At 37.0% G+C, this 12,551-nt stretch overlaps 1 protein-coding gene and 1 pseudogene across 1 annotated transcript; both read right to left on the bottom strand.

The window, feature by feature from the left end:
• Window positions 1-691: 691 nt before the first annotated feature.
• Window positions 692-11,655, bottom strand: LOC104434200 (annotated as a pseudogene).
• On the bottom strand, window positions 3,162-4,800 carry LOC120286190 (probable LRR receptor-like serine/threonine-protein kinase At4g29180). Its single transcript, XM_039305760.1, has 3 exons — window positions 4,599-4,800; window positions 3,666-3,737; window positions 3,162-3,589 (listed from the first exon to the last, which is right to left on the bottom strand). The coding sequence occupies exons 1-3, from the start codon at window positions 4,676-4,678 to the stop codon at window positions 3,427-3,429; spliced, it is 315 nt and encodes a 104-aa protein (XP_039161694.1). The 5' UTR covers window positions 4,679-4,800; the 3' UTR covers window positions 3,162-3,426.
• Window positions 11,656-12,551: the final 896 nt, after the last annotated feature.

Here is a 12,551-nt window from a genome sequence, read left to right as displayed (position 1 = left end):
TTTTCTGAATCTTGCCATTGATTACTATAGACGGGACTATTCTATGGTGGGTCGGTCGATCCTTTTTTGATGAATCAGGCAATGGCAATGTTATACTGGTCGTGTGCATCTTCTCTGGCCAAGTAGCTCTCTTCTCGTCAATGATACTTGTTGTTGCATTGGAGCCCCAAGACAGTAGGCCCATCCCAAATTCTAATAATTAGATGAGATAGGGATTGCCTTCTATTGAGATATAAGCATGTTACCAATGTGTGCATTATCAAAAGTCAAGCTCAAGTTTAGTGTCAATGACTTTTTAACGATGCTTGTGTGTATATCCCAGGTTGCTTGCGAGAAGTACTACATTAGGACCACCAAGGTACATATATATCCCTCATCTTTAAATTTGCTCAATCTACCCCCTCAAAATTACGAAACTGCTGCTTCTTAATCAATGGTGTGGATTCCAACTGAAATATTAGTTGAACCCCAAGAATGTGCTGCGAGGGCCTGCTAACCCAATTACCCCATCCATGGATAACCCCAACCTCAAAATCACCTCCCCCCAAACTCAACATGGAATTCCCACTTTCGCAGTTTTAGGAATGCCATAAATTGACATCGTGAACAGAGAAAGGAGCAACAAAAGACGAAACGCTATCATTGTTATAAAGCGAGTTCGAAGATTCAATCACAGAAAAGAAAAGGGAGATGGTTTACGCAATAAAAAAAATAGTGCAAATTTGCGAACGAAAGTCAATTTTTACCTAAAAAGACGACAGTCTTTCTGGATTGAAAAAGTTCAGCTACCTAGCCATAGGGACAGTGTCGGACTGGAGCTCCAAGGAGGTCATTTCAAAAGAAATACTTGATTTGCTCACCGAAGACTCCTTTAACTCTGTCAATACGTTATTTATGTCCGGCCTTTGAATTGCCTTTGGTCGTGTTCAAGATGTAGCAATCTCCACTAGTTTCCAAGCCGAGTTGACGTCAAATTCCCCCTGTAACCTTGGATCCATAATGCTATGTATATCACCACTTTCAACGAAAGGAATCAACCATTCAAGTATGTGCATGCTGGTGCTGCCATCCCGACTTCTCATTATTACAGGTTGGCCTGTGATCAACTCAAAGAGTACAATTCCAAAACTATAAACATCACTCTTCTTGTTTAAGTTTCCAGAAGATTGAAACCTGAGTGGAAAAAAAGAAGCAAATATCGGATCTTTAAATCAAAGATGAAATATTAGGCAATGCCGATATCTCTATGCAAATAGAGACTCTGAACTAAACTAGATTGATAATATTGAGTTCTAGCCATTACTCGGGGTCGAGGTAGCCGGGAGTGCCTACGGGACAAGTTGACACATGAGAGTCATTTTCAGTTGCAAAAGCTCTTGAAAGGCCAAAATCAGCTATTTTGGCTTGGAACTCTTTGCTTAACAAGATGTTTGTAGTCTTCAAGTCTCTATGGATGATGGGTGTCTTGCAACCATTATGCAAATAATCCAAACCTGCAATCCTCACGAAAAACTTGTAAATAATTTCAAAGCAGTGATGGGAGGAAAACCTATAACTGAGGATATGTCATTCGGGTACCTTGTGCTGCATCTACAGCTATATCTAATCTCTTAATCCATGTCATGACCTTCGGATGGTCTTCTGTTGGATGGATTTTAACCTTCCCTATGAGTAAGAAATAGAATTTTATAGGTTTGTTTTAGAAAAGGAACAATACAACAGGCCATAAAAAAGCACCTGATAAATGTTGCCTTAAATTTCCATTAGCCATGTATTCATATATCAATGCCATGTGCCTGGACTCACTGCAATATCCAAATAGAGAAACCAAGTTTTTGTGGTGAACAATCATTAAGAGTTGCGCCTGTAGCAGAAAGAGTGTGCATTATTATAACAAATAATAAGAATATTCTAAGAGGAAGTTTTTGGACTTATATATGTGAAGTGAGCATAAGTTGAATTTAAACAAAAAAAGTGATTGCATCATGCTCTCTAACCTCTGCTTGAAATTCCTTGTACCCTTGCTCTGATGATTCAGAGAGCATCTTCACTGCAACCATGGTGCTGTTATCTAGCGTACCAAGATATACCTTTCCAAATCCACCTTCACCAATTACTCGTCCAAAATTTCCAGTGATTCTTGAAACCTCACCATATGTAAAAGGTCGATTCTTTAATCTCAGTGTCCTTTTACTAGATTCTGTACCAAAAAGGTTCCTATCAGTATTGCGACTACCACTTTGGAGAGTAGACTTTCAAGAGAAATAACTCCATTTGCGCTTCAACAATTAAAAGAGGTAAGAAAGGTTTTCCCGATCCCGTTTTAAGAGCTAAATTAGTAGAGAAGAGGACAAAAATCAAGAGATCTGCACAAGGATTCTCTGTCACCTGCCTACAATATGCTAATAAATAGATAATTTTTCTTTGCTCAGTACATGTAGACAAGTCTGAGATTGCACAATCAAACTTTCATTTTAGGGACCATTATAAAATATATTAACGAATAGGAGTAGGATGAAAAAGTGAAAGATCTAGGCAGCAGTTGCACAATCAAATTCTTTCCCAAGGGACCATTAGACTAAATAGAGAAAATAGAGTTCTCCAATTGACACATTTTTACCACTTGCTTCTTGTCTATTTGAGTTCGTTGGAACATCAGATTCATACGCTTTTAGGCCAATGACTTAATTTGGGAGAACATGCCAATGTTGTCCGTTCTTGATTCTTCTTTTCTTCGTTCATGACTTGCTATTAGACACTTCATTAGCAATTAGTGAAGCAAACCATTCCGAAACTACAAAGACAGAACAACCAAGGTGGTGATTTGCCTTGAAAGTGATCTAGATCAACCATCCCCTTTTCCCCGAATATCATAGCATGACGAGAGAAGTTCAAAACAAGCGAAGTGTGGGAGCAACAGTAAAAAAACTGTGGATGAGAAGTAGAAGAAAAAGTTACCTCTGACATTTTTCCTTTTGATTAAACAAATTGTAGCCAAAGCACTCAAGAGAACTACAAAGAAGGCCGAAACTGATGCAGCGACTAGGACAGAGATGGATTTTTCATTATTCTTCTGCGGGCATGGATCTGCCTGGCAAAGATTTGGGTTGCCATCCAAGCTACAAAAAAAAAGAAAAAAAAAAGAAGGAAACTAGCTAGAGTTAAATATTCTGGTAGCTTTTTGCCAACATGTTTCGTTTTGATTAACCTATAGTGGCCAAGGTAACACGATAGAACTACAAAGAAGACTAAAAGGGATGCAACAACTAGGACCAAGATGGGGGTTCTTATTCGGAGGGTAAAGTCTTGCCAAACAAAGATCTGCGTTTCCATTCAAGCTGCAACAAAAGGTAAGTAGCTGAACTTCAATGTCAACGGAAGAAAATGTTCTAGTTGCTTTGCCAACATGTTGATGACAAGTGTCCTTTATTTGCTTCGAATCAGAATAAACCATGTTAATAGTCTTGCCACCCTAAATAAATCTGCGAATGTGAGAGAAGGAACAAGCCTCAAGTATAATGTCTTGTCTTCAACCCTCCTTTTAAGAGCCCTGGGAACTAAACCAGTAAGGTTGTTTCCACTTAGATATCTGCAAAAATATAACAATGTGTAAAGGTTCGCGTTCTTTTAAATTCTATGGACGCCACTAAGACATATTAACTTACAGATTTCTCAGCTTTGGCAATTTCGCCAAGGTTTCTGGTATTTCTCCTGACAGTTGATTATTGGACAAATCTCTGAAACAAGGCCGATGTAAAATACTTAATCCTTCAATAGATCTAGTCAAAATTTAGGAAAATTAATTAGTTTCCCGACATTTCTTAGTTTTGGCAGTTTCGCCAGGGTTTCTGGTATTTCTCATGATAGTTGATTATTGGACAAATCTCTGAAACAATGTCAGTATTTCAAATCTCTGAAACAATGTCAGTGTAAAATACTTAACCCTATTAATAATTAGTTGCCCCTGCTCAACATGTCATCACATAATTTTTACAAGGAAAATGATATAAATGATCCCTAATTTTGGTCATATGTGCAATGTCATTCTTGAATTTCTAATTTGATCAAAATGGTCCCTAAACTTTGACCTAATGTGTAATGTCGTCCCTAAACTTTTAATTTATTTAATATAGATCCCTAAATTTTGGTACAATATTTAATATGATCCCGAACTATTAAACATTTTTTTTAATTGTTTATAGACTACACTAAATATTTATAATAGTTCAAAGACCACATTGAAATCAAGGGACAACATTGTCTATTGGATCAAAGTTCAGGGACCACATTGTATAAATTAAAAATTCAAGGATGACATTACATATTGAACCAAAGTTTATGGACCATTTGTGCTATTATTCCATCTCTAAATGCCAAAATGAGTGGTTAGTCATTAACCATTACCAAAATATGGTTAATGCAAGGATCAGAGGATAATGTAGCTTGTCAATGTTCTTCCGAGGCACTCACAAGTGGTGACACTTTCCTAGCTTTTATCGTGCACAAATATATTCACGAATAGTAACCCAACAAGAACGGAAATCATGAGATGTAATGCGGCATCGCCTTCAAAAGGGCGTCGGTTGAAAAATACTCACAGGGACTCCAAAGCGGACAGTTTTGAAAACGAGGATGCTATCTTCCCCACCAGATTGCTGGAGCTCAGATTCCTGGCCATGATCAACCAAAGGCTGCTTCATTGGTACAAAAAAGAAACTTTTGGTGCATGTGACCATATGGATGCAGTTTTAGGCATCCTACTTATGGACTTTAGAAATGTAGGCTTCTTTTGCAAAGATAATGTGGTCATGCTGGGGAGCAAACTTTCAACTTTTCAAGCAGAATGAGAACAAAACTTCGCTTCTTCATAGAGAGAGGGGGGGGAAGGGAGAGGGAGAGGGAGAGAGGGAGAGAGGGAGAGAGAGGGAGAGTTCTTTTAGAGTTTCAATGTTGTATGATACTTCAAGAAATAGTTCAAAGGCACTCACAGTAAAATAATTCTTGGAGGTTTAACATAACTACAATTCAGACCATCCCATGTATATTTGCTTGGGATGCACGGATCACCTTGCCAGCTCTCTTTGTCCACTCGATACATTGCCTTGGTATCATTGATAGCTTTCACTGTAGTTTATACCACAATAATATCATTTCTTTTTCAAGAATTGTAATGTTATGAAAATAGAGAAAACACTATATGTTCAATTTTGAAGTGATTTCCAGCAATGAAGTATGCCAAGCAAAATGTAGCATTTTACTTTCAGGATAAACCTAGTTTAAGAGTAGCCTATTAACCATTAAAATTGCATCTTCTAGAGCTCATTGAAGAAAACTCTTATTTTATTCTTCGTAGATTTTTCACAACAAGATTCTTGAAGCTCAATTTCACCTTACAAAACTTAGCTTATAACCTTTCCGTCGCCACAATCCTTACCTACCAAACCTCTCCACCAATAATTACTCAGCATATCCAACATCAATTCTCTTCTGAAAGTGAAGCAACTGAATCTAAGTTATTGCCTTGTAAGAGGTAATGAGGTATCTAGGAGGAGTAAGCATTAAGATCTCCTAGATTACTGAGAGAGTGCTCTTTATCCAATGAAGACATCAATCTGATCAACAAATCCTTATTCTTTTATTATGCTTCACTTTCATTAGCCGTGTGGAACGAAACTGGTCAAGTTAGAACATGCAAGAAGCATCTCCTAAAATCGAGTTAGATGAACAGAAATCAATGCAACAGTTAATTGCTAAAACCTTCTAGCATATGTGTCGACCCTTTTAAGAATATGAGACCACACGGAGGGGAGGTTGACCAGTTTATGTGACAATACTTTTTACTGAATTCAACCTTTTTAACCATTTTGTTTTTCACGTCCACTTTAGAAGACTTCTGGTAGCACAACATTCGAATTTGCACTAGAAAAACATGTGGAGGTAGGGGAAATACCATCATCTTCGGCTGTTTGTACATTGGGGAGTCCAACAATGTTATAGGCCTCGATGGCATTGAGGATTGGCGGATATGTAGATTCGTTCAATGTGGAACTGATCGAGAAGTTGATCTGGGACCCAGTAACCGGAGTGGAGACTATAGTCACTGGCTTTAAGTACTCGAGCGTCACACTCTTCGTGAATTGATTACCATTGATGGAAATTGTGAACTCCCTTTTTTGGCCTCTCGGCAAACTCTGGGTTTCGGCAAAATGGAAGTACAAGATCCATTTACCAATAGGAATGAATGGCATCCAATTATAACTCAAGGAGAAATCAACATTCCTCGCGGTTTCAGCGGTCCTAAGAACTTCCCCTGGAACGTTGTAAATGTCGTTGTTGTTGGCCAAGGACGTAGCCGATGCTGCGGCGCTAGGCACAAGCCAATAGTTGTCGAGTCGGCCTCTCCAGGTGCGATCATAAACATCCATTGGGTATCTGGTTGAGGCATTTTTACAAAGAGTTTATCCACTCAGCCATTGAGAAATCAATGAACTTGCCAATTTTGAAGCGACAACGTCTTTGATTATTGCATTAGTACCAACAGTCGGGAAAAGGACATCACAAATGTTATAATAATCATCATAAGGCATTTATTTGAGTGTCATAACTTTTTTTCTCCAATCAGTTGAGTGCTATAACTCATGTACGGTGCTCATTTGAGTGTCATAATTTCTTTTTTCCGATCACTTGAGTGCTAGGAAAATTGTTCAAAGAGTCCTAAACCTAATGTAGTTTTATTAATTCAGTCTTAAATCTTTTAATCCCAAATATTTTCACGTTTAGCCAATTAAGTTTATCCTGCTAATTTTGCTAGAAATTGTTTATACGAACGTTGGCCATTCTATGTAGCATGGCTAGCAAGACAATTGACACTAACATGGACATTTTAATATTTTTTGAATGTTTTTTTAATTTATTTTAGTTCCTTTTTTTCCTCCCTTCTTTTTTCTTGAACTGGTAGCCGACCTTGGGCAACGGTTGGTGATTAGCCAAACGCAACCACTAGCAAGGGTTGCCCTCATCGATCTCAAGCAAGGGGTGACCCCACCAAAGGCCAGCTAGGCCACCCTCATAGGCCTTCGATGAGGGTCGTCCTTGCAAGAGGCCAAAGAGGTTGCCCTTACCAAAGGCCAACAAGGGCTTGACCTCGCCGAAAGCTGGTGAAACGACCCTCACTAACCTCTGGTAAGGGTGACCCTCTTTTGGGGCCTCACTGGCTTTAGGCGAAGCTCAACTTCGCTGGCCTCCAGTAAGGCTTGCCTTTGCCAAATCCCGATGAGGGTGATCCTTGTCACTCGTTTCCTTTGGCTGGTCACTAGCCGTCATCTAAGCTTGGCCAGCGATTGGTCAGAGGAAGAAGAAGGGAGGGGAAAAAAAGAAAAAGAAAAAATTCGAAAAAATACTATCAAAATTGTTCTCATTAATGTCGTTTGTGCCATGTAGCATGGCTTGTATCCACATTAGCAATTTCGAGCCAATTGGTTAGATGAATTCAATTGACTAAATGTGAAAATTTTTAAAACTCAATTGACAAAATTAAAATGTCTAAGACTAAGTTGGCAAAAGTACTATAAATTTATGACTTTTTGGACAATTTCCCACTTGAGTATCACATAACTTTTCAATTAATCACTGACTACCATAAATTTTTAAAAATGTTCACCATAAGTATTACGCCATGTCGGATTTTCGACACTTAGGTGATCATTTAAAAAAAAAAAAATCCACTTAAGTGATCCATTGAAAGTTATGGCACTCAAATAATCATTTTTTAAAATTTATGGATCTTAAGTGGTTGAAAAAAAAAAAACTTAAGACACTCAAGTGAGTATTGTATGAAAGGTATGGCATTTGTGGTGTCATTACCCCACTAATGTTTAGATTCTTGTACTTGATAAAAACTGGACATCATGTGCATGATTCAAGTTGTCGGGCGCTTGTGTAGAGTCATCAGGTGGGCCACTTATTGAAATATCAAGCGGATTTTTTTTTATTAGTAATTTTTCCTTGATTTCGCTCGTGTTTTTTATAATCAGTAATCTAAGAATTGAACTAGTACCTCATATTGGGTGGATCTTTAATTAGCAACTCTTGGTTCAATCCACTCGTGTTTTTAGTGATCAATATTTTAAATTTTGAGTTATTACTATGAGCATGTTTAACAAGTGTTGGAAGATATAAAAAGTGGTTATTTGAATGACATTTTACCTATATTGAAGATAGTGGTTGTTAACTAAGAGAGTTGTTTAGTCTGATAAAATGTTATATAAGAAATTATCACATCGTATATTTGAAACTCATATATGAATTAACTGAATTATTAGATGCAAACATTTTCAATCATGAAGGAGTATATTCTTATAAGATTCCCATAGAAAATAGAGTGTTACGCATAAAATTATTGTGCACCAACAATTAAATTATTCGTGAATTCTTGATCATCTTAATTATTGCATAATGCATAGAAACAATCCTATCAAAAAAGAAAAAGAAAAAAAGCGAAGCAAGTAATGGTACCATTAGTATTTTATTGAGTCTGAGACACCTGGAGTGCCAAAACTTAACACGATGAGACACTTAAAGTGCCAAAAATTAGGAAAGTAATACTTAAATATCAAAATTGGAGCAAAATGGATCAATTAAGTGTTAACAGGAAGAAAATCCAGCAAAAACGCTGACATGGCGATTTTCTGGAAAGCCAAGTGCAAAATGATATCGTTTTGCTGCTGACGTGAGTAAATAATTAATATAAATTTAATTAAATTTAATTTAAAACCACTCTCGGCCCAAATCTAGGTAAGGGCTCGCAGGCCCTCGCTATTGGACGGCTGGGGTTACCGGCCTGCACCAAGGCGCAACGACAGGGCGGCGGCGACAACGAGGACTAAGCCCTCAACCGCCGGCTGCTGTATCTTCTTACATTTTTTTATTTGGTTTTAAATTTAATTTAATTAATTTTTATATTAAAATTCAATTGTGCCAAAACAACGTCGTTTTTGTGTTTCTTTACTAAGTGAGCCTTCCAAAGAAGCCATGTAAGAGAGTAAAATTAATAAAAAAAAAAAAATTCATATAAAATTTCCAACGGGGTTTGTTGGATATGACACTCAAGTGTCTCATTTTTCAAAAAAAAAAAAAAAAAAAAGAAAATGGCACTTAAGTGTCACTTTCTTAACTTTTTATACTTAAGTGTCCCTTTATACCAAGTTTTGGCACTTGAGATGTTCTTATGACGTATTTTATTTTAGACGAATACTATAAGTAGAGTTCATCAAATTTTTGTGGATTCAATTATATTGCAACTGTAATGCTTCAATGATGACTTGTAAAACAATAGGGATACATTAATTCTTATTAATTGAAATAAATGTTCGCTTTCATTGTTTGTCTATGTAGACTTCTTACGATATACAGATGATCTTCGCAATTTTTATTTTTTTTTTGGACAAATCAAAGACAATTCTAAAGCCATCGAAGAGAAAACTTACATAAAACATATAATTTTTTTTTTTAATATAGCTTTGAACATTCGACAAAACTATCACAAATGTCTGAAAAGGGGAAAATTGCCTTAAAAGTCACAAATTTATTGTATGACAACCAATTCAATCCTAAACATTTTAATTTGGCCACTCCTAAAATCTTTTGACAAATTTTCAATGCAATTCTTCTAACCAATTTTGGCCAAAAATTGCTTACATAGTGGTCTAGTTAGCACCGGCTGTCTTATGCAGCACGATCAACACTGACTTGGAAGGTTTTTTCAAATATTCTTTTAAATTTACTTAGTATTTTCTTTTCTTTTTTCGTTTCCTTTTTTCCGTATATCCCTCTGCCAATCACCAGTGCCTCAATGTGGGCATTGTGACCCACGCCTATGGCCGACAATCTTCGCCAATCATCGCCGAGGCCCCAAACCAGTAGAGTGAAATAGGAAAAAACAAAAGATGAAAGAAAAGGAAAGGAACCCACCCCACGATGGACGAGTTGATTCGCACCTTGACCCATCAGCCGGAAGGGTAGAGGTTCGAAACTTCTCGCCCCCATTGTGCAACTTACTTACGACACCGTGGGAGCTAGGTCCCTACAGCGCCGCCCCGGGTTTGCGTCGTTGGCTACTGGCTATACGGCGGTTCCCGGGTCAACAAAAAAAAAAAGGAAAGGAAAGGAAAAGAAAGGAAATTTTTCAAAATTTTAAAACAATTTGAAAAAAATGTCCATTTTAGCACTCCCATGTCACGTGGGATGGCTAGTGTCCATGCCACCGATTTCTGGTCAAAATTAGCCAGAAATGTTATATTAACAAATGGTGAAAATATTTATGACTAAATTACTCAAATAGAAAAGTTTAAAACTGGAATTAGCCTTTAGTATTTTTGGAACAATTATCCATCTCAAAAGAATCGCTCCCATGAAAGTTGTGTTCTCCAGAACGACTCACCTTAGATACGACGAAGAGCTTGGTCCCATGTCGTACCGCCAAAGTAGCTGCAAGAATCCAGATTCAATTCGATAGGTGGTAATGTTCACAGCTCTTAATTCCAGGGCTGAAATGTAAGGTACTCCACTTCCCTTATTCACAACACACACTTGTAAATAATCTGCTTGGGGCACATATATAATTTCCTCGTATCTATCCGAAGCGTAGTCGACAGTGCCCCAATAATTAACATCAATATATAGGTCGAATGTGGGTGCTTCGTTTTTTCCATCATAGTTGCCATACCAAAAGTAGGCCCTGATCAAGTAAAGGCTGTTCTTGCCTCGATCAGGTTTTAGCGTGTAACAGTTCCTCATTCCAATCGGAAAGCTCCTTAAGGTTTTGGATATTTGTGGATGATTTTCGGAGCTGTATCCCGCGGAAACTGGATTGCTTTTTCCTGAATCTGTAAATCCTTCATCCGTCTCATAATATATCTTGTAGCTGGCGTCAAGATGCGGATAAGTTGCCCCACAGTCAATGCTTATGAAACCTTGCAATTGAGATAAATTAGAACCAAATAGTCAATTTATTTTCAAACTTTCCCATTGCAGTTCAAGAATTCAAAAGCGGTCACCTTATATTGGACCTCGACCGTTGTAATTGATTAGGCGTAACTGATATTGACATATATATTATTCATATTGTGAATGAACGACGCATCAACATATTTCATATCCATGCCTGTGGTCACCCTTTTAATCTTATCCTTTCCCTCGCTTCTTCTCTTTCTTTTATCTATTGCTTATTCTGTCATTGGGTAAGCAAAACCTAGCATTCACCATTGCGTGATCTTTGCGATCAACTTTAAAAGAAGAAAACAAAAGAAATTAAGCTGCTAGATGGGCTAGTTCAAATATCAATTTGATCGACAAATCAAACCTATTACCATCAAAATTGCAAATTATAACTTTTTCATGTTCATCATTTTGCTTCTCTCTCTTTTGTTTTTATCTGATGGCTTTCTCCACATAAAATTCCATGTTCGCAGATTCCGGGATTTTTTACAAGTAACTAAATAATCTCAGAGAGAGAGAGAGATAGAGACCTGGATTTTGTTGGGCTAGAGCCAGCAGCTTCAATCCCGGAGCTAATGAAGAAGCAATGGAACCACACCAGAGGAGGAGCAACATGGATCTTCCCATTTTCGGTGTCCAGAAGACAGAGAAAGGTCTCTTGCCAATATACATAAGTGAAGATATTACGTGCAACCCATCTTAATAAAAGCTATGAGGTGCTGGGAATAGGAAAAATCCACAGTGGACATACAATAATACATCAAAATTGACTCTTCAGTTAAATTTGATCTGGTCAAGTATGAATGACAATTTTAGACTTTGTGCCATCTCTTGTTGTTCCACTAGCTTCATATATGCCGTGACTCTTGTTACAATATTTAAATATTAAACAATGTCTTACAACAACAGTTAAAAGTTTTTAAAAAGTTAACATTGATTCCACAAATTTTCTATATGCAATATTTCCATGTTATCGTAATCAAATCAATTTGCCTATCGATTTATATTTATTTACCCAAGATATAATTAAGTTAAGTCTTTGACGAAATAAGGTCTAATTAATTAGGTGAGACGAGTACTTATTTTTAAATTTAGGGGATGACGTACTTTGGAGTGCACTTGAAAGCTTCTATGCTCACATTATAAATTATCCCTGGTAAAAGTGATTCATTCAGTAACTATTCCTTGCAACAAGTACAGGCAACTTGTATCATATTGGATTTTACCAAAATATAAAGAGAAGAGATTTTAAATTCTATTTCATTTACGCACAATTATAAATATTTCTTTCTACACATTTGTCATATTCCCTGTTCATCAGCATAACCAATATCGGTCAAATTCTCTTATGAATGAAGTTCAATCATCGGAAAAAGAAATCTCAGATAATAACTCTGATTAGATATGCACACGCGATGCCCCCATTGATAATATCTTTCCTTGTTGGGAAGACTACTCATGAATCATGATGACAATGCACAATTTTTTACAGCGTGATTAGAGCATTGGCGGAATTAGTTAGACTGTTTTGAAGCGAAAATCACATTTAGTGTTCT

The sequence above is a fragment of the Eucalyptus grandis genome, chromosome 11, assembly GCF_016545825.1.
Source record: "Eucalyptus grandis isolate ANBG69807.140 chromosome 11, ASM1654582v1, whole genome shotgun sequence".
In the NCBI taxonomy this organism is placed as follows: Eukaryota; Viridiplantae; Streptophyta; class Magnoliopsida; order Myrtales; family Myrtaceae; genus Eucalyptus; species Eucalyptus grandis.
Note: the sequence above shows the minus strand (reverse complement) of the source record. Positions and strands in the feature narration are given on the sequence as shown.

Coding starts and splice junctions, on each gene's coding strand:
- LOC120286190 (XM_039305760.1), bottom strand. CDS start 4,678: ATGGCCAGGAATCTGAGCTCCAGCAATCTGGTGGGGAAGATAGCATCC. Junction 3,738..4,598: donor CTGTCCGCTTTGGAGTCCCT/GTGAGTATTTTT, acceptor GCCTTGTTTCAG/AGATTTGTCCAATAATCAAC. Junction 3,590..3,665: donor TTGCCAAAGCTGAGAAATCT/GTAAGTTAATAT, acceptor ATATTTTTGCAG/ATATCTAAGTGGAAACAACC.